At 43.8% G+C, this 22,696-nt stretch overlaps 1 protein-coding gene across 3 annotated transcripts in view; it reads right to left on the bottom strand.

Annotated features, from left to right (window-relative positions):
* Positions 1–22,696, bottom strand: part of WDFY4 (WDFY family member 4) — a 265,680-nt gene that overhangs the window by 95,779 nt on the left and 147,205 nt on the right. For all 3 annotated transcript variants that reach the window (XM_069572500.1, XM_069572499.1, XM_069572501.1), the window contains one exon: positions 1,761–1,838. In XM_069572500.1, the coding sequence (XP_069428601.1) occupies positions 1,761–1,838 (78 nt within the window). The remainder of the gene's footprint in view (positions 1–1,760; positions 1,839–22,696) is intronic.

Here is a 22,696-nt window from a genome sequence, read left to right as displayed (position 1 = left end):
TCCATAATCGAAGGCTATATGTGGTCCCAGGACTGAGAACATGACGCAACTAAAGAAGCAAAAGCCCTGAGTTTCTACACCTGCAAGGTGTTCGCAATGCCCATGTCTGTGCATAGGGTAAAGTCCTCTTTCAGTTCAAGCCTCGAATAGGCCAAATGCCACATCAGGCCCAGAGGCAGGGATGCTGGTGGATTAGAGGCAGCTATGAGTCTTGGCTGAACAGAAACTCCTGGGCAGCCTCATTGTGGCTTTCCTCTTGGCAACAAGCCCGTGTCTGCCTCCAGCCCCAGTGCTGGAGTACGGCTGACCTGACTTTGGTGGGTGATGAATGGCTATAGGATGGGCTAGTGAGCATCACTTACTGGGACTGGAACTGTTAGGGTCTCGGGAGCCCACACAGAGCAAACTGCAAAGAGGTGGATGTGTACATACTCAAGGCCACAGCCCTGCTCTTGGCAACCTTATGTCCATCAGGAGAAAGCACAGGAAGTGTCTGCACCCGGGGTGGACGCAGCTTGCAGGCAGGCCACTCGCGTCATGTCATGAGCACCTGCATCTCCAGCGACCTCGTGGGTGTAGGTAAAATGCCCAGTTGGAGAAGTTTTAGTAACCTGTTACTAAGAGCCGTGTGGGTGAGGGCCTGAATCTCATTATCTCCACCTTCTTGGGAGGACCTCACGGAGTGTACTTAGGAGAAGCTGTCCTTGAAGAACATGGCATATTTCATGGGCCTGATTTCTTTTCAGACCTTGGACTTGACTTCTCAGGAAGTGGAGCAAGGCTACATTGGGAAAGTGTGTTGTTGCTTAAAAGAAAGCAGGGTGAACGCTCCAGACCCCATCATCTCCGTCAGACAGTGATAACATCTGCATCCTTTAAAACATCAAAACAATCTGTCTTAAATATTTAAACACTTGGAAAGTGTCCTTATGGATTAGCCTCAAAATGCTGATTTTCTCAAAAATACCTCAATCAACAGTAAAGCTCTACACAACTTTCTCTAGCACTCTCTAAGCCCCAGACAGGCCCCATGCTGAAAATGAGCCCGGCTGATGTTCCAGGAGACTGGACCCTTGCCTTCTGGGCTCAGAGTCTCTGCTGAGGTTCTGTCCTTTCCCATGAACTTTCCGTCTTTCACATTTCAGCAGAAATCCACCAAGTACCACAGAGCACAACTCTCCTAGCCATGAACAAATCTTCCAAGCATTTCCAACCACAGGAAGAGAAATGGTCACTGGTCTTGAACAGATGCTGATTTGAAAGTTTAGATAAACAATGCTGTCTGTCTTGAAATGGAACACGTGTGATGAGGGATATTCCTAAAGAAAGGATGCAATCCTAAAAGACTCGTCTTATTTTCCCCTCAATGGCAACTGAATTTATTAATTGTATTGCTAGTTCTGAATGAAGTTGGTGAATTCAAACAGTGAGACACTGACATGCAAGGGCCTGTCCAGAGGCACAGACAACAGAGCCACGCCCCGAGCTCCCAGCACAAGGCGCCCTGGGCTCTTGACGCCTATTTACTAGCAGATGAATGAGCAGATACGTGAATGGGCACACTGCCTGTCTCCTCAGCTGCTGTCACTGTGGATCCAAATTCCATGGCATAGGTCTTGCAGGTAGAACTGACTCACTGATGATCAGCTATTGTCTGAGCCAATTTAGAGTTTAAGCCAAAGGCTCTCGTGAATCTTTATTTCATGTTCAAGGTGGATTCCAGTCTTCCGTACAGAGAAAGATACTGTCTTGCTTCTCACCTGTACGTGATCTTTGTATAGAGATGCATATAGTTCTTGTCCTCTTCGTCTGTGGTTCTCAATACATGACACAAAGTCCTGGAGGAGAGAGAGAACAAGCCACAGCTAGTAACAATCGTGATTTTAGATGAGAACTTCCTGCTCCGGCCAAGCACCAGAGGAAGTAACAGTCTTGTTGGTCAAATCATTCACAACCTCATGAACACATGAATCACCTACGCTGTTACACACACATTCAGATTCCCAGACATGTTTACGGGTTACTTTTACCTCTAACTACACTGAACCAGGTTATAGCAGATAAATCTTCCTCCCAAGAATAACTAGAAAAGCTAGAACATAATACTTCAGTCAAAAGGGAATTCTAAAAAAATGTTCAAGTAACATATTTATGGAATAAGTCACCCAAAAATAGTAGAATACACAAGCTCCCCAAAAATATATACTGAGACAAACTACATGCCAGACCATAAAACAAACTTCAACAAATGTATAAAAAATTGAAATGTGCAAAATACATTTTCTGATCATAACAGAATCAATCTGAAGTCAGTAACAGGAAATTTCCAAACACTTGGAAACTAAACAGTATGCTTCTAAATAATCCATGGATCAAAGAGTAAGTCTCAAGGGAAATTTTACAAAATATATTGTATTAAATAAAATTGAAAGTAGAACATATCAAAATTTGTGTTGCATAGCTAAAACAATGCTGAGAGGGAAGTATATGTCACCAAATGCTTCCATTAGAAAAGAGCTAAGTCTTAGAAAATCTGAACAGATCAATAACAAATAGGGGGACTAACTAGCAATCAGATATTTCCCCTCCACACACCAAAATGCCCAGGGCTAGACAGCTTCACCAGAGACTTCTATCAGACATTCAAAGAAGAATTAATACCAAACCTAATTATATTTTTTTAAAAAATAGAAGAGGGAATACTTTTCAACTCATCATAAGAGGCCAGCATCACTCATACCAAAGCCAGGCAAAAATACCACACACAAAAGAACACTAAAGACCAATATCCATGATAAACACTGATACAAAAGTCCTCTATAAAATACTGGCAAACAATTCAACAGCACAAGAATCGGATACCATGATGAAATGGAATGTATCCTTGGGATGCAAGGATGGTTCAATGTATGTAAATTGATTAAAAAGATAGCATGAGAATATTACAAACAACTAGATACACATAAATGTGATAAGTGAGATTAAATGGACAAATTCTTTACAAAAGCACAAGCTACCAAATCTCAACCAACATAAAATAGATCTTTGGAATAGCATGTAACAGTTAAGGAAATTGAATTCATAATTTAAATACTCTCCCCAAGTAAATTTCCAGGTCCAGATGACTTCACTTGAGGATTTTACAAAATATTTAAGCAATAATTAACATATATTTTACAAAATGTCTTCCAGAAAATAGAAAAGATGGGTACATTTCCCAATTTGTTTTATGCAGCGAGCAGTACCTTTATAACTTTATATCACAACCAGACAAAAATACTACAGGAAAATAAACCTAACTTTCACAAATAGAGATGTAAAAATTTTAAACAAAATATTAGCAAATAGAACCTAGCAATACATAAAAATAATCACATACAATGACAGAATGGAGTTTATTTCAAGAATGCACAGCTGGTACATACCCAAAAAGTAATCACTGTAATCTACCATATTAGTAGGTTAAAATAGAAAATGACATGATTGTATCTGCTGCTGCTTCTGCTAAGTCACTTCAGTCGTGTCCGACTCTGTGTGACCCCATAGACGGCAGCCCACCAGGTTCCCCCGTCCCTGGGATTCTCCAGGCAAAAACACTGGAGTGGGTTGCCATTTCCTTCTCCAATGCATGAAAGTAAAAAGTGAAAGGGAAGTCGCTCAGTCATGTCCAACTCTTAGCGACCCCATGGACTGCAGCCCACCAGGCTCCTCCGTCCATGGGATTTTCCAGGCAAGAGTACTGAAGTGGGTGCCACTGCCTTCTCCATGATCATATCAATTGATGCTTAATAGTATTTGAAAAAATTCAACACTCATTCACTATAAAACTCTCAGAAAGCTAGGAATAGAGGAGAACCTGATAAAAATAATCTACAAAAACTCACAACTAACATTAAATTTAATGCAAAACAATAAATCCTTTCTCTCTAAGACTGAAAACAAAGATGTATGCTTTTATTGTTCTCATTCAACAAATTGCTAAAGTGTTCAGATTTTATACCAGAAACACAATTCAGAAAAGGAAAAATCAATGAATTTGATCTCATCAACATTAAAACTTTTGCTCTACAAAACTCATAGAAAAATGATGTAATAATTAGCTACAATCTGGAAGAAAATATTTGCAAGTCACATATCCATCAAAGGACAAATATCTGGAATATATGAAGAAATTTAAAACTTCAGTGCAAAAAAGTCTACTGGAATATGTGCAAAAGATATGAATAGACATAAAGAGGATATGAAAATGGCAACGAAGCACATGAGGGCCATGTTCTACATCAATATCCATTAAGAAAATGAAAATAAAAGCCAGAATGAGATATCACTACACTTCTATCAGAATGGTTAAATTTAAAAGATGGCAACAACGAATGCTGATGAGGATACAGAGAAACGTTATCACTCATCATTGCTGGTGGGAATGCAGGGTGCAGCCACTCTGGAAAACAAGTCAGTAGATTTTTTTAAAAATCCAGTCAACCACCATAGGATCCAGAAGTTTTAACCTCTGGGGAATTATCCCATGAAAGAAAAACTTATACTCACACAACCAATCTCTACAGGAACATTTATAGCAGCTTTATTCATAACAGACAAAAACTGGAAACAACCCAGATGACCTTAAATAGGTGAATAATTAAAGAAACGGTGAAACATCCATAATGTGGAAGCTGCTCAACAATAAAAAAGAATGAACTGTTGATACATACAACAACCTGGATGAATGAATCCACACAGAAGTATGCTGAGGGAGAAAAAAATCCGCAAAGGGCAAACAAGGGGGCTTCTTGTGGTGATGGAGATATTCCTTGCTGTGATGCTATATTACAGTTTTGCAAGATGAGACCATTGGGGGAAGTTGGGTAAAAGTTATATGAGATCTCTCTGTATCATTTCTTACAATTGCACGTGAATCTACAAGTCTTAAAATAGAAAGTTTACTTTTTAAAAAAGTCATTGAGGGCTCTAGCTTCACCATTTGAAAAAAAAATTAGTTCAGAGAACAAAATCAATCAGATAAGATAAAAAAATCAATAAGATAAAAAAAGAGACATTCAATGGAAAATCTTTGAAAAGAAAAAATTGAACAGGCACTTCGTTAAAAAAGATGTCAATGACCAACACAAATATAACAAAGAGGTCAATTTCATTTGTCATCTGGAGGATATAAACTAAAACCAAAATAAGAATATCTAAATTCAAATAGCTAATAATGTCATGTTTTGATTATCGCGTGGAGCAACTGGAACTCTTACACTGCTGAATTGGTACAACCATTTTGGAACATAGTTTGGTAGTGTCTTAAAAGGTGAGTATACACATACCCAGTGAACCAACAATTTCATTTCTAGGTGTATACTTAACAGAAATTCATGCATGTGTATTCCAGAAGACATGTGAGCATGTTCATAACAGCAGTGTGTGAAGTAGCCCCAAAGTGGGAACAATGCAAACTTCCATCAGGAATAGACTGGATAAATAAATTATGATATAGTCATATATTATATCCTCTATGGTAACGGTTCTTAAAATGTGGTCCCTGAATCCCTAGTGGCTCCTTAATACCCTTTCAGGGGATCTGTGAAGTCAGAAATATTTTCAGAGTACCAGAACACCTTTGCCTTTTTTCACTGTGTTGATATGTGCACTGATGGCCCAAAAGCCATGCTGAGTGAAGCCATTTTCATAGTCCAAACCAAGACACCGGCACCGACTGTGTAGTGATCATTTACACAGTCCTCATCAGTAGGAATTCACAGGAAAAAAAGTCTTCACTTAAGAATGTCATTGATAGAAAAGTGCAGGATTAACTGTATGAAATCTCAGTCTGTGAATACACTTTTTAATAGTCTATGTGACAAAATGCGAAATCTACCCAAAGCACTTCTGAATACCAAAAACTATAGCGGTCATTTCAAGGACAAGCATTCGTATAGTTGTTAGAGTTGTGAGCTGAGCTAGCTACTAGCTACATTTTTATTTGAAAGAATGTTGTTGTTGTTTAGCTGCTAAGTCAAGTCCAGCTCTTTGGCAGCTCCAAGGACTGTAGCCCACCAGGCTCCTCTGTCCACAGGATTTCTCAGGCAAGAACACTGCAGTGGGCTGCCATTTCCTTCTCCTGGGTCTTCCCAGCCCAGGGACAGAACCCCTGTCTCCTGCACTGGCGGGTGGATTCTCTACTGGTGAGCCCCGGGGAAGCCCTTGAAAGAACGGCTGCCAGATAAAGCTGAAGCTATGAAGACCCGGGCGTTTGGCAGGTATTTTCTTGAAAATGAACAAAATGGACCTGTCATATAAAATAAAACCACTGATGGTATTCGTTGCCTATAATACATTCTGGGCTTTCAAATTTCAAATGTTAGAAAGTCGGAAAACTTGTAACTGCCTTTATGAGCTTCTCAGTTTCTCAGTAGATAAATATTTTTCTGATAAGATTGGTGGTATATGAATATGATTTTTCCACATTACATAATGAAACATATCAATATTTGGGAGATCTTTCGACTCAGGGAACCAATGTTTTCACTATTTGTTATACGCATGTTCCAAATCATGAATGGGTTAAAATATCCATTCAAACTGCAAGATAATAAATACATTTTACTGTAACAGAGTACAAAAATTTCACTGATAGACGTTTCGGATAACTTCCAAGAAGCTACTACTTGTTGAACTTTGGTGTAGTATCAAAGAATAATATCTATAATTTTCTGAAAAGTTTATTAAAATTCTCCTTTCTTGGGACTTCCCCGGTGGTTCAGTGCTAAGACTCCACACTTTCAGTTCAGGGGCTGAGGGTTTAAACCCTGGTCAGGGAACTAAGATCCAACAAGGCCACACAGTGTGGCCCCCCAAAAAAATACTCCTTTATTTTCTAATTTTGTATCTGTTAAAGATCAGATTTTCTTCATTTATTTCATCCAAAAAAAAAAAGAATTACAACTAGTTGAATAAAAGGCAGATATGAAAATCCATCTGCCTTCTACTAAGCCAGATAGATATTAAAGAATCTGCAAAGATATAAGACAATACCACTCTTTTCACAATTTTGAAAAAATATATAATTTTTTAAAAATGTTATTTATGCTTACATATAAATTACATAGATTTATTACTGCTATTTTTAAATGAGTTAATAAATATCATTAAAAAATTCTGTTTTAATTTCTTATGCAGTAAATATCAACAGATGCAGTCTATATGATACAACAGCTCTTTGAAATCTCAGTAATTTTTAAGAGGGTAAACAGATCTTGAGACCAAAAAGTTTGAGAACAGTATGAAAATGTTGTTTGGTCACTATGAAAATAAATGAACTCCTGCTTCATGAAATGACATGGATAAATCACATGGATAAATCACAAACAGAGTTTGGAGTGAAAAAAAACAGAAAGAAAAGTATACATGTTATTTCATAAATATAAAAGTAAAACGTAGAAAGCTGATGTATGTTAGCTGCCAGGAAATCGTCTGCTTTGAGGGTAGAAGGTGCTAGTGACTAGAATGGGGCATGAAGTTGGGGGCGCTTCTAGAGAGCCATTAACGGTGTATTCTTTAACCTGGGTAGTGGTCACATGTTCACTCCATGAAAATGCTTAAATCTGTGTATGTGTGACTTGAACACTTTTTTCTATGTGTCTCATAGTTCAATAAAATAGAAAAGTGTTTATCAACAAAGACTCAAAACTATGAAAACAATAAAATTTTAAAACCCCAGTTAATGTTTTGGAGTAGTGGGAATAGGGTGATTTCTTTCTTTCTCTCTTTTTTTGTTTACAAAATTTTCCTTAATATTGCTGTTACATGTTTATGCACATTTATAAGTAACAATCATTACGAGCTCTGCAAATGACATAGAATGCTGACAAATCTGACTAATTTTACATTTAAGGCAAAAGCCCAGTCTTTTTCCTAATATGATACTTTGGAGACGTGCAGCAGGAGAAGAGAACTCTTGGGGGAACTTGGACGCAGAGCAGCTTCTGTCAAACAGGAGTGTGCTATCTCAGTGCAGAAGTAGAGGAAACTCCGGCTCTGCTTCCCTTGAGCGCTGAGCAGGGGAAGGCTTGGAATGGTGGATTAGGCGGATGGGAGAGGGACCTGACCAAGGGCACCTGAATGGTGTATATAGGAGTGTCAGTGGCCCAAATATTTGTCATCCTTTGGTCTGCTGTCTCAACATTCCAGCCAATAACTACTGTCCACATAGCACCTGAGAAAGGAGTTTCCATGCGCATTACCACGTTTAATATTTAGCCACCTGACAAATCTATATTACGATGATTCCCATTTTACAGAAGAGGAAGCTAAGGACAGGGGACCCCAACAATACAGGAGCTGGCAGCACCAGAGGATGACGTCTTAGGCCACCCCAAGACTCCTCCCGCATGGATTCCACCTGTGCGTCACCACAGAACTAAACAAATTACTGCTCTGCTAGGGACCTCTAAGAACTTCCATGCCCTGGCAAGTTGTCACGCTCAGGATGTGGAGACAGGAGAAGGGCGATTTGGGTTGGTTCAAGGGCAGAAGCTCATCTGCCTGGGCAGCAGTGGATACGGCACATGGATGGGGGACAAATTCAGAGCAGAGCTCTGCGTTGCTTATGGGAGCAAAATAGCCTTTGCTTAGCAACTGCCTGTGTATTAAAGAGCTCGAGAATCTTTGAAGTAGAACCAGGGGTCTCAGAGGGCTGTTTGGAGATGTGAAAGGCAAAGCAGGTCTGGTTTACAGAGCCTGTGCCTTGCCGTCCCAGTGCCGCCTTAGGGAAGGGTTTGGCTACAGGATACAGATCAGACCTTGGAATGGAAAGCAAGACACAGCCTATCTGAAGGTCACCTGTAAGTGAGCCGACCTCAGCTTGGCGGCACCCACCTTTGCCAGGAGCACCCCTGGGGCTGGCCAGCTGCTGGTGACCCTCCTGTTCAAGCTCTCCCGTAGGAAGTCCCTGCTGTCACTGATGACAGTCATTACATTGTTTGCTTAAAGCATCATTAGTCCTGTAATCACGACGGTATAGCCTAGCCAGAAAAGAGAAAAGCCAGTATCTAAACGCAACCCCTCAGATCTGGCTCAGAAACTTAGCACCACGATTACAGCTGTAAGCCCTGGCCTCTCCAGCCAACTCTGGCACGGTCTGGGACTGAACTCAGTGGTGAGAAACGCCAGTGTATCTACCAGAGTTAACATATATGATGTCATTTTCATCCTCTGACCCACCGTTTTCACTGCCAGTTACTTACTCCAAGGAAATCATAAAATAGATGCCCAGATAGTCACTGAACAACATTTTCCACCATCCTGTTTATAGCAGCACAAAATAAAACAATTTAAACATCAACACATGGAGGGAAGGTTCATCCTTGCTGTCAGGCTATGCAGTCACCACAAACTGCGTTCACATAGGGCCGCCACCAGTGCGTGCAGCACCTTCGTGTCCCCTTTGAGAAGATGCTGCCCTGGAACTGCATGGGTAAGCTGAACAGTGGGAGCAAGGCTGGATTCCAGCTTCCTTTTGCCACTCTGGCCAAGGGCCTTTGTGCACAACCTATACAACCGTTCACTGCAGCCCTGGTGTCAAAAAGGTTCTGATGATACGGAACCAGGTTTTTGATATATTGAGATTTTTTAAAAAATGAAGTTAGAAAATAATGTGCTAACAACAATTAAATGTGTATAGATTTGCATGGAAAGGGAAACGGAAAGAAAGTACAGGGTGCTGATCGTTAGTGCTGTTTGCTGAATATTTCTAGCTCTTTCCTCCTGCAGATACACGGCATAACCACTTTTCCTGCCACCTTTGAGCCAGGTGAGGCCAGGGAGGCGGGCTGAAACTTTAAGGCTCAGGCTCAGTTTGCTAAGCCCTTTTTCAACTGTCACGGCAGTGCTCCAAGTTCTAAAGGGCTGCTCCCCGAGCTGGTGTCGCTGGGTGAGGTTAAGGCATGGGAGACTCGGGACCGACTCATAGTGTGGCACACGTGAGAAGTAAACCTTTGCTATTTCAAGGCAGTCAGTTTTGGGAACGTTTGTTACTGTACTATAACTTTTCCTGAATAATACACACACGAAATGTGTTAGGAAGGGTTATAGTAGAATTGCATTGAAATGTATTTGTGATCAGTGAGAAAAGATCAGAGCGCTAAGTGAAAGCAAGTGTGAAATCAGTTAAATGTTATGAGCAAAAAGCTCAAACAATTTGAGCAACAAAATAAATAACAAGCTTGGTGGATTATGACCCAAATTATAAAATAAATATAGATGAGTCTCTACAGATAGAAATAAAAGATTGAATAAATGAATTAGGGGGGAAAGAGACAAATCTTTCAAACAGAAGAATTTAGAATGTTGTGTATAGATATTTCCCTTGTCAGGGGGCAGAGCTTAATTGCCTTAAGAATGGGCTGGTCTCAACGACTTGCTGCCGAAGAATAGAGGATGGAAGGGAAAAGAGTAACTTTACAGTGGAGGAATCTGGCAGACCCCATCGCGATCATGTGATGAGAGCTGACGTCACCAGGGATGATACTGTGTGGGTGTCAGGCGCCCCTGACCTGATACGGTATGATGAGAAGGACGTGTCTCCTCTGCGGTCTTCCTTCCAAAAATTCATGACCTCAGGATAATTGTGAGAAGAATGTTTAACAGACCCACACTGAAGTACGCTCTACAAAATATCTGACCAGTACTGCTCCAAGCTGTCAAGGTCATAAAAATAATTGAAGTCTGAGAAATTGTCAGCGTCCAGAGGAAACTAAGAAGGCGTGATGGCTGAGTGCAGTGTGGTGCCTTGCACTGGTTCTCGGATTAGTAGGAAAACTAGTGAAAGCAACGTATGCCTAGAGATTCATTACTAGTCATGTACCAATGCCAACTTTGATTAATGTGCTGTGATAACATATAACAGGGACAACAGGGGAAATTGGGCAAAGGATATAGGGACGTGTTGAATATAAATACGAAAAGTACATGGAAAGTATTCCAAAATAAAAAAAGTATTAAAAATACAATGGAATTCTCATAACCCTGTCACCTAAGTCCCATGATGAAACTGAGATGGAATAGATGAGTCTGTTTTCTCAGCTGGACATGGTTCCACATGTTTCTTGGATGTAAACAATTCATTGCAATGAGTATAATTCTTGTGCTTGAAGATAAATGATTTTTGGTAAGTCTTGTTCCCCCCAGACTGCACAAGCCAATCATTTCACCAGACACTTTAACAGAGAAATAGTAATTCATTCCCCAAACGGCGGGAAAGTTGCCTGATGGATGTGCAAAAGGACGGTACAGAACACACGAAACCACAAATGCTATTGTTCTCTATCAATAATCGAAGGGACTTTGAAGAGTATCGTTGCCAACTTGATTTTCATTTTATTAATAGGCTTTAAAACTTAACTCCATATAACATGATTCCACCGCAGGCAGTTTTCTTTATAATTGTTTAAGATTTCTAAATATGCACTAATGATCCATAAAAGAAAAACAAAACCACACTGTTTGATTTTAGTGTCAAATCCAGACTCTTTTTTCTGGCCAAAGAAACAAGTGACAGGCTTGAGTTAAACTCAGGCGATCTCCCTCCCATTTATCCTGGCAAGCGTGAACTGTGGATCTGGAAGGGGCTTCCTCCACCACAGGGCCCACGTTCTCCTTGGCCACACTGGTCATGTGTTGGCCACCTCTCCTCCACTGGTACAGGCTGAGGGGTTGGATTAAAGGTGCCAGTAGCTGGGTGGCAGTGAGCAACCAAGGAAAGCCTGTCTGTGTAAGCCCTTTGTTATTATGGTGCAACCAGTAATTATCAGGAATACTCTTCTCACTCCTAGTACACCCCCTGAGGGCCCCATCGCAGAGTGGTGGGCCCTGCAGAGGTAGTCGCTCCACATCACGGTGACTGGCTTGCTCACCTGAATCCCCACTAGAATAAACTTTCCAAGGACACTGCCCATCTCTGTCCCCAGCGGCCTGGCAGATGGAGACAATAGATAAAAGTCTGAGAGACTGAAATGAAGCTCGTGAGCTTTGCCACTTCTCTGAGATAAATTCTCTGCAGCTGGTCGCTCCCTGCCTGGAGTGAAGCACTCCTCATGGTCAGGATGAATGAGGCCCAGGAGGGCCAGGCGACAAGACAGCCAGGTCTGCAAAGAACAAGAGGCAGGAGCTGGGCAGCTCTGGCACTCACTCCCCCCGCCACGTTTAAACCCGTCTGAGATCCTGTATTTTCCTGGTTGTGAAATGTTCAATAAACAGGTGACCTATGTAACTTTTCTGTTATTCCTTCTCTACATAAAGGCTGATAGATCGTCTGCCTTCAAAAATAAGTTCTTGGTGGTTTTAGTTAGATGATAGGAGCAGTTAATGAGAAAGCAATGAAATGCGTTCCGTTTGTCAGCAAATCCTGTATAACGCCTACGTGTGTACCCGCCAAGCATTAGCAGTCGGTTACGAAAGAGGCAAATAGGGACCAAGGGACAGAATGGCCTGGGTCTGCAGCAAGCTGTGGTCAAGGTGTCTGTGGAGGAAAGTTATTTGGATGACTCAGGCCAGGAAATGCTTTTTCCTCCAAATGCCCAGATAATTGCACTTTTCTCTACTCTGGAGACAAAGCCCCTGGATTCTTAATAAATGTCGAGCCATACCAGAGTAATAATCATATTTCCGGCGATAATGACAAACAACTGGTGCCCAGAGCGGGAGAAGAGGGAGCAGATCACCATGGCGCAATGCATCTCTTGTTAGGTTCACTCACATATTAATTTCTGAGATGAATGGAGGCTTCCAATTTGTCTTTTTTGAACTGTGATGTTTTTATTAAATTCAATCATCATGAGTACATGGAGACTGACTACTTGAAAAAAAAAAAAAAAAACCTCCCATGTAGCAAAAGACAAAAGCTTCGGAATTGCAGGCACCGAGTCTTTGCAAGGAAGCCAGCTTCCCTTTTCTTTGTCTCTACCTTGGGCATCAGAGCCTCTGTGAGACTCAGACAGATGGGAAGCGTCAGCACGCTGACCTTTCCTGAACTCTGCTGGGTCTTTGCAAGTTTCTGTCATCTTCATCCTCAGAGGTGAGGCTCATGGAGACCCAAACCTTCTTGGGCAGGAGCAGAAGCTTAGGAATTGTGAGTGACTTAGGGTCTGAGTGAGAGATGAATGTGAGACTCTACCCTGGAGACTGCAACCCATGGAAACACTTTCCCCTGGACACAGTGAAATTGCGGTTGCCGTTATCGACTGAATTATGTTCCCCTCAAATCCATATGGTGATGCCCTGACTCCTAGTACCTCAGAGTGTGACGATACTTTAGAGAGAGAGCATTTAAAGAGGTAATTGAAACAAAGGCTTTTAGAGTAGCACTTTTCCAATCTGGACAGTGTCCTCCTAAGAAAGGGAGCAGTTCCCAGGGATGCTCTCAAGGAGAAGAAGGCCATTTACAAGTCAAGGAGCAAGGCCTCGGGAGAAACCCAACCTGCAGACAGATGCCTTGATCTCGGATTTCTAGCCTCCAGAACTGTGATAAAATAAATGTCTGTTGGTGAAGCCCCTAGTCCACGGTACTTTGCTAAGGCAACCCTGGCAAACTAATACAGCTTCCTTGACTCCAAATAATGCCTGTCACTGAGACAGTCTGGATGCTGGAACTGGCAATGCAAACAGAAGTAACAGGTCAGCTGGAGCTTATGGAGAAGGCTCCCTGTTCTTCTTACAGAAGACTGTAAGGAGAGAGACAAGGCCACTATGACCAGCAGCAGCCAATCACAGGCCACTTCTAGACGGAACCCTTAGCCTGAGCTCTTGAGACAGGACTGAATACAATCTAGGCCCATACTAGGATCTTCTGGATGACAGCCCTGACTGTATACATCCCTGTGTGCCAGGATGTCGCACATGTCCGCTCACCTTGGCTCTCTTGGGGACCACACCGGGACTTGCCAGTAGGTGTCCACTGCTGGGCTACATATGACTCACAGCTAACATGATCAGCACCAGCCCTTCCCTCTCCCTTAGGCTGGTCCTGCATAGATGCAGCCATGCGAGTGAAAAGGAGATAACTGCGGCCACGAGGGCCACGGCCAGGCTGGAAAGGGCTTCCAGGAGGGACAGTGATTTTAAAGTACAGGAGAAGCAGTTGGTCCGATGGAAGGGGCAGGCTCTTCCAAGCAGGTGGGATGACATTCGCCCAAGTGTAGAGATGGGAGAAGACAGGGTGCGTGACGATAAAACACGGAAGTGGGCCCATTTGGCACGAACACTGTGCAAGATGGTCACAGGAAGGAAACTCAGAAAAACAGTGAGGACCAGGCCTCTTGCACTGCGGGCACGGGTCTGAGGCCTCCCCTGGACAGTCTAGGAACACACGATGGCTGTTAATCAGGAACACGACATCATGAGGCCTGGTCTTTAGGAGCTCACAGTGAGGGTGATGACGGTGTGATGGGGCACAGTGAGCTTCTGGGAGGGACCGCCAGCTTTGTTTTCCCTAAGTCCCCGTTCTCTGCCTCTTGGCAGAAGCATGATTGCCGGGTGAGGAATAAGCATATAAGCTATCTTGCCTCCCACTCCACAAGGACAGCCAGAAAGCTCAGGCATGCTGTAGCTGATTGACTGTGAGCCGTTATGGACCACGTATTTATGATCTTAATTCCCTAGGAATTGACTTTCTCTTTGAGTTTTATTTTTCCTGATTTCATTTCCTCATTTTATTGCACGCATCACATTAGATACCATAAATCCTCTGGGGAGTGAGTCAGAATATAAATAAACACATACATGGGATCAACATAAACAGGATATGATACTCCAGTAACAACGCAAAGGCAGCAGCTGGCCCACGACAGTTCCTTTGCCTCTAGAGGGGCCCCTCCGTCACCACGGACCTCCCTTCACATCCTTTCTCCTCCTTTTCCTCCTCCTCCTGCTCCTCCAAGTCTCAGCTCGACTTCAGCTTGTTAACACCGTAATTATTTCACCCACCTAGAGGGTCAGGGCATACTTGTTACTGTCAGCATCCTCTGGCCTTAAGCCAAGGCCTGGGATACGGTAGAAGATCCATGGATGTGCACAGAACGTTGAAGGAGGGAAGGTCCAGATCAGAAGCGAGCGTTCAGTAGACGAGAGAGAGAGATGGTGGTAGAGATGATGTGTGGATGGAGTCACAGACATGGATGTCTTTGTGATGCCGAGAAAAATGAAACGGCACGTGTCAGCTGGCCCCCACCACCCTCTCCCTGCACCTCGCTTACATCCAATCTCTGTGACCCACTCACACTGATCTCCCTCTGTCCTCAAACACGTGAACTCATGCCCGCCGTCAGGCCTTGGCACCAGCCGAGTCCTTTTCGGGAGTTTTCATTCCCCAGGTGTTCAACAGCTACTCTTCCCTCTCAGCTTTATTATCACTCACAACCTGTGGCATTCACGAGTCTGCCCCTAGCCCACACACCAGATCACAGACAAAGAAGTCCATGAGTCAGGAACCACTTGGAAGAATCCATCTGATGCTCAAGCTCAGCTACTCCTCCCATCATTCCTAATTAAACCGGTAGATACCCTAGCCTCCAAGAACGCCTGAGAGACCCCCCAGGCCTGGACTCCATGCTCTCTGGCTGTTTCCACTCCCTTCTCCACATCCAGGCCCATTTCCTTCCATGACAGGCCTGGAGCCAAGTTTGCACCAACCCCCATCGACAACAGTGATGAGAAGAAAATTTCAGAACTTCCTGTTCTGAGACTTTGAAAGACTTTTTTAATTAACCAAAATGGTTTCTCATAATAGATGGGTCCCAGGGCGAGAAGGCGGCTGTAACTCACGCGGCAGGCGCCTTGCGGCCGAGCTGGGAGTGAGGGGCTGGCGGCTATGATGGCAGCGGTGCCTTGGGGGGCCCCAGACTGATTCTCCACCCGACGACCATCTGCCGTTTTTTATCATTTATATAGTTGGGGACATTTCTGTCTTATGAACTCTGAAGCATTCCGCACCAATGAATACGTTTAAGTTTTAAATATTCAAATTTAGAGGAATAAATAATCAAAAGATGTGCTTTCCCCAGCCAAAATCATAATTTTTAAAAATTGAAAGCCTTTCCTGTAATGATGTTACCCCACCCCAACCACAACATAAGTTTCTGGAAGGCAGGCATACCTCACATTAGGAAATCTAATCTATAAAAACCTGAACCTCAAAATAGATTCCTAGGTATAATTAGCCTCCAAAGTAAAGGACTGAATTTAGTTTTCAAAAGGATTCAACCCAGCATTTTTCAAGTTCCTAAGCAAATTTTGGATCTATTAATTTATAAAATATTGACCTATCTACATTTTTTTTTTCAGAAACGCATCTACTGTAGTTCTTCTTAGATATAATCTAGCTACAGAGATAAATACCTGGACTTCAAGGGTTTGTTAAATGTAAGGTCCTGTCTTATTCATCTCTATATTCTTAGTGAGGACTCGTATATCTTCAATAAATCCATGTGCTGTTGGACTACATATGAGAAAGTGTTGATTGCCTTTGATGTGCTCCCCTTCTGCGGAGCACGGTGATGGAGCCATTCCTTAGTGCCAGTTACAGTGGCCAGCAGGACGCAGGACCGTGAGCCAGCCATGGGACCAAGTAAGTTATTGTCAGTATTAAATACTCTTATTCTGTGGCCTTTGCATTCTTAGTAAGTCATGATATAGTAGACCACATTAAGTTTTAAGAGTAAAAAGTCGATAACACTGATAGTGAAATTCTATGTGCTAGTTGAGATAGGTACTTGCTACATGTTAGGAGAAGGTCACCATCATGCAATTTTAGCAGAAGGATCCCCTGGTCAGGTCAGGGTCTCCGCTAGCCTAGCCACTGTCCTTTGCATGAATTGGAAAAAGAAGCCCTCTCTGGAAAGATGGTGCCCTTCTCCCAGGCCAACATAGACTACACCACAGCTCACAGCTTATCAGCAGAGCTTGGGGATCAGTCCTAGTAATGCCCATCTCCAAGTGGATCCCTGGCCCCATGCCAGTGCGTTTCTCAGCTGGTGTCACTGTGGTCTGGCTGGCCTCAGTCCACAGACAGTCGCTGCAATGTGTCCCGCCCCGGGCCCCAGGACACCAGCCTCTCTCTGCTTGGACTACAGGGATATCAGCACCAACAGTGATGACCAGCTAGCAGTTCACCAGGCTCTACTCGTGGCCAAGCTCTGACACTGATCATCTCAAGAGGACAAGAGGTAGTCTCTCTTAGGCCTCTGTATTTCTCTCTGCATTTATCTTGTACCTACATAACTGAGGGGCCTGGATCTATCACTACCTAAATCCATCCCTGGAAAAAATTATCCAAGAAGTAGTGTAAAAGGTTCAGCATCCTGAGAAGAGACTTTTCCTCCTCCCTGAACTGATGACATCAGCTAGATGCTAAGACGGTCCAGTGTCTTCATGGGAGAAGATGGCGATCGTGGCATCATGGGCACTGAGAGCTCACAGTAAGCTGTAAGCTTTAGTAAAGCAGAGCAATTCTAGGGTTCCATCAGGATCACTTGAAGAAGGGAAGCCCTGGGGCTTTGGGCAAGGTGGCTTCTGTCTTGGGAGCCTCTTTTCCAGCAAATGTCTAGAGACTGTGATGTTTCAGGAAAGGTCCTAATCCAACAAAGTTACTGTATTCAGCATGACCACAGAAACGAAGGGGCTGCCCTAAGAAAGCAGGAAAATGTGAATCTGCAAACAAGAAGTCCAGACCACACGTCTGATCTGGGCAACTTCCCTTTTCCCTGTGTGTGTAGGGACACATGCTCTGAGCAAGTCATTGATTGTTTTCCAAATGGAAAAAAATACATTGAAAGAGTTGACCTAAAATGCCTTTAAAGGGCAAGCTCAGCCAGAGAATTTAAGTAACAGAAAGTTTTCAGGAAAAAAAAAATCAGTTGCGATATTGTTAAACACAAAGGGCACAAACACACACGCTAAATAAAATGATCAAATATGCGCAAAAGCACAAAACACAGTAGCAAATATACCAACTAAAGTCTCTGCACACAGCATTGTAATCTCGCAATGATTCAAACATTGAACAAATGGCAACTTTAATATATACCATTAATAGCAAAATGTCTGCTTTACTGATAAAAAAAATCTAAAAACTATGTTGCTCTAAGCAGTTTTGAAATGAATATCTGAATCAAAACTTCCCCTGTGCATATAATCGCATGCTAATTTACATTTTAATTACTTCCTAAGAAATCAAAAGCAGTTGTTGACAGAAGAACATTATGTCAGCTTCACGGTGCAACGTTGGTGGATGCTTAATGAACTTAATTAGATAATTAGTGATGTTAATTATCCTTCTATTATGAAGATAAAGCTGTCTCACAAATGATGCACTTGGTAAAGAAACATCATTAAAGGTATCAGTGTTTGCTTTGTTCGTTTACTTCTATTTTTCAAACTCCTGTAACAAGGACTTGTGATAGCCTGGTAATATTTCAGCCTCTCTTAAAATTGGAAAGGAAAGCCGCTGTTGCCATCAGCCCCACACTGTGCCTCCCCCTCATTCTGGATACTGTGTATTGGTGATGGGACTGCTGTTTCTACCCCCCTGTTGTTGGGACCTAAGTCTGTGGCCAGTTGTGGTACGGAGTTTCTGTTTCACAACATATGCTTCCTGTGGGCTCTAACATCTATTGTTTTAAGAATGGGTCATGTGGGGACTTCCCAGTGGTCCAGGGGTTAAGATTCTGAGCGCCCAATGCAGGGGGCCTGGGTTCAATCCCTGTTGGGGGAGTAGATCCCACATGCCGCGACTAAGACTTTGCATACTGCAAGTAAAGAACCTGCATGGTAGATCAAAGATCCCTCAGGCCATGGCTAAGACCTGGTGCAGTGAAATAAAACAATATTTTTAAAAATAAAATAAAAATTAAAACAAAGAATGGGATGCATATACATGTGTGAGCATGAATGCATGTGTGTGTCAAAAAGAGAAATTAAGAGAGGAGGTGTCTTGGTTGAGTGTCCAGGCCACTAGAAGAAAGCCTAAAGGGCTAATCCTCACACATACACACACACACACACACACACACACACACACACACACACACACACACACACACAAGCTGCCCTGGCCTGGTGAATTTCCGTGAGCCTGCAGTGCTGTGTCCCCAGCTCCATTACCAGGATGCTCTCCTGCCCTGGGCAACCCCATTCTGCATGCGCTGTGGGAACATCTGCATGCCTGACCAAGGGCTATGATACATCATACATGGACTTCACTTTCGGATGAAGTGAAATAAGACACTTCAGAGATTTAAGCAATAAGACACAGGATTTCACCATTCTTCTCTTTCTTGTCTCTGAATACTGCCACAGCCAGAACTTAATGGAGGTCCTTTCTGCAAGTAATTCTAGTCCAGACACACCATGAAGAGCCCTAACATCAGGCCGGGGAGGGTGGCATTATTTTTAGGGTCAGTTATCTCGGGAAAAGCATCAAGAGAAAGTGTCAGTGGCAGCCTTACCTGCCACAATTAAGAAAACCAAGATTCCATTTAATAGAAGGTCCGGGAACAACGTTCACATCAGTAGAAGCAGCGCACTTTCCAAAGTCTTTTTTAAAAGACGTGTGCTGTTTGCTTAGTCCCGCAGTCAGGTCCAACTCTTTGCGACCCCATAGACCGTAGCCCACCAGGCTCCTTTGCTCATGGAATTTCCAGGCAAGAATACTGGAGTGGGTTGCCATTTCTTACTCTGGGGGATCTTCCCAACCCAGGGATTGGACCCACTCTCATTCATTTCTGAGTGCTTTTATCCCTTTAACAGCTGCTGCTGCTGCTGCTGCTAAGTCACTTCAGTCGTGTCCAACTCTGTGCAACCCCATAGACGGCAGCCCACCAGGCTCCCCTGTCCTTGGGATTCTCCAGGCAAGAACACTGGAGTGGGTTGCCATTTCCTTCTCCAATGCATGAAAGTGAAAAGTGAAAGTGAAGTCGCTCAGTCGTGTCTGACTCTTCGCAACCCCATGGACTGCAGCCCACCAGGCTCCTCCACCCATGGGATTTTCCAGGCAAGAGTACTGGAGTGGGGTGCCATTGCCTTCTCCAATGCATAAAAGTGAAAAGTGAATACTGGAGTGGGGTGCCATCGCCTTCTCCATCCTCTAACAGAGTCCCATTTAACTGCTGGCTCACGAGGCTTCTCCCCTACTGAGCATTGCAGGGCTTACGAGCAACTGTGATTGCTCATGAAGCTTGTGTCTGCAGGCCTCCTCTCCTCCATGGTTTCAGGGGCTCGTTCCCCCAGCCCATTCCTCCACCGATGTGCTGACACAGGCTATCTTTCTGCCCTCCTGCCCCACCAGGAGAATGTATTATCAAGGCCTCACCAATCTCTGGGTTCTCTCACTCCTTCACTTTCAGAAGTCCTCATGTGTCTTCATTTTCCCTCAAATTTAAGCTGTGCTGTGCTAAGTCACTTCAGTTGTGTCTGACTCTTTGTGATGCTATGGACCATAGTCCGCCAGGCTCCTCTGTCCATGAGATTCTCCAGGCAACGATACTGGAGTGGGTTGCCATTTCCTTCTCCAGGGAATCTTCCCAGCCCAGGGATGGAACCCGCATCTCTTACACCTCCTGCACCAGCAGGCAGACTCTTTATGGCTGCACCGCCTGGGAAGCCACATTTAGGCTCCCTGCTTCCAAACATCTCTTTAAAGGCACATTCATCTCCTGGAAAAGTCCTTTTCCTCCTGCCCATGAACATCTTGTTGAATTTATGACAAGTTTAAGTAAAAATAGTCCCCATGGGAACCTTCTGAATTTCAGATTTTTAAAATTTCCTACACCCTATTAAGAGGCTTCCCAGGTGTTGCAGTGGTGAAGAACCCACCTGCCAATGCAGGAGACACAGGAGACATGGGCTTGATTGGCAATCCACTCTAGTATTCTTGCCTGGAGGATCCCATGGACAGAGGGAGTCTGGGGAGCTATGGTCCACGAGGTCACAAAGAATGGGCAGGACTGAGCGACTGGGCATGCACACATGCACACTCCCTCTTAAAGACTTTTGTCTACAATTTGTGGAGCCTTATATGAAGGTCATAGGTGCAAGGCCTCGTGCTGAGGACACAGATGCGGAGCCCCACACCAAGGTCATCTCGGGAACTGACTTAACCCCTGTAGCAACCGTTACCGTGAGTCCCCCTGATCTAAACCATCCAGCTCCCTGACCCCCATATTAGGGAAAAACCCATCCAATCACCTAAAGACATCCTTCCAGCAGGAATTTTCTTTGTCTTGAGGCCATAAAAACAGGCTCGCTCTCCCTTGAGCCAGCCTGCTGTTCTAACAGCCGGCTCTCCCTGGCGTGTTAGGAGGTCTGCCTGCTATGCTCGCGGCGCCCTCTTTATTTCTGCTCTTTGTTCTTAATAAACTCACTCTTTCTGAAATACTCTGGCCCGCAGACTATGGCATAATTCATTTACAGTAGAACATCTCTGGGAATTCTAACTTCTGATTCCATCATTGCTTTTTGACTTCCTTGGTTGGTCCCCTGGACTCTACCACTTAACTTCTCCGTCATTTCAAAGCCCATTCTTTGCCATTATCAGAAAGTTCTTCCCAGCACTGGGGCGCTCCTGCCTTATGATACATTTCACAGGTGAGTGAAATCTGAGGCTTCAATCTCAAGGGCTGTTCACCCCTGGACACGAAGGAGCCAAAACACTAAGCCGGAAAACGTCGTGTCCCATCACACCTCACCCTCCTTCCTGAAACAGAGGCTCGCGGTGCCTTCAGCATCAGCAAGACTGAAACTTCTCAGCAGCAGGAGACGAAGGCAAACATACCAGAAAGCAAGACCGAGAGCGGCTTGATCACTCCCAGAGCGACCACTCAAGCTTTCCATCCTGCACCCTTCCTTCTTTTCTGCAGTTTTACTTTGGGCATCACGATTTCTTTAAAGAGAAAATAAGTATAAAGGAACATTTACACACGAAATGATATGATGTCTGGGAGGTTGCTTCAGAATTATTCTGGGCAGAGGGAGAAAGTGAGCGGGGATAGTGAAGAGACGAGATTGGCCAGGAATTGAAAATTGCGTAAGTTAAGGGATGAATAGATACACGTGGATTCATTTTTTTGTTTTCTCTACTTATATATCTGTTTGAAAATTTCCACAGTGATTTTTAAAAAGGAAAACGGGTAACATTCGCAGAGTGGATGGTCACAAATGTCATTTTCCTTGCTAGGGACCTGAGTCAAGACTGCTTTTAGCCGAGCTATCACCCCATTGCTGGTCTCAGCCAGCATCCCCTCCTCCACCAGGGGCAGGGCTGCTCCATGGCTGGGGATGGGATGTAGTGGACCTGGCCACACATTCAGGGAAGTAGCTAGCGGCAGGACCATGGTCGTCCTACCCACACAAGTGACCAGCCTCGGAGACCATCAAGGCCCCAGGCATGGGCACTGCTGGTTTTGCAGGAAACTCTGCTGCGTCTGGGTGGGCAGGGGCTCACCCACAGGGCAGCCTTCAGAAGACCTCATGGGCCCTTGGAGTAAATGCTTAGTGCTTTCGTGTCCTTGCCAGGGCAGACCCAAATTCTTGCGAAAAACTTGTCTCTGGTGTTTTAGCCACCGCAGTGTGCCCTTCCTGGCTCTCAGGGAGTTCTCACTCTTCTCTGTTAATCCTAATAGGGCCCGAGCTTCCCTCTGTGGGTCATGTC

Source organism: Ovis canadensis, chromosome 25 (assembly GCF_042477335.2).
Source record: "Ovis canadensis isolate MfBH-ARS-UI-01 breed Bighorn chromosome 25, ARS-UI_OviCan_v2, whole genome shotgun sequence".
Classification (NCBI taxonomy): Eukaryota; Metazoa; Chordata; class Mammalia; order Artiodactyla; family Bovidae; genus Ovis; species Ovis canadensis.
This window is presented reverse-complemented; position numbering and strand designations above follow the sequence as displayed.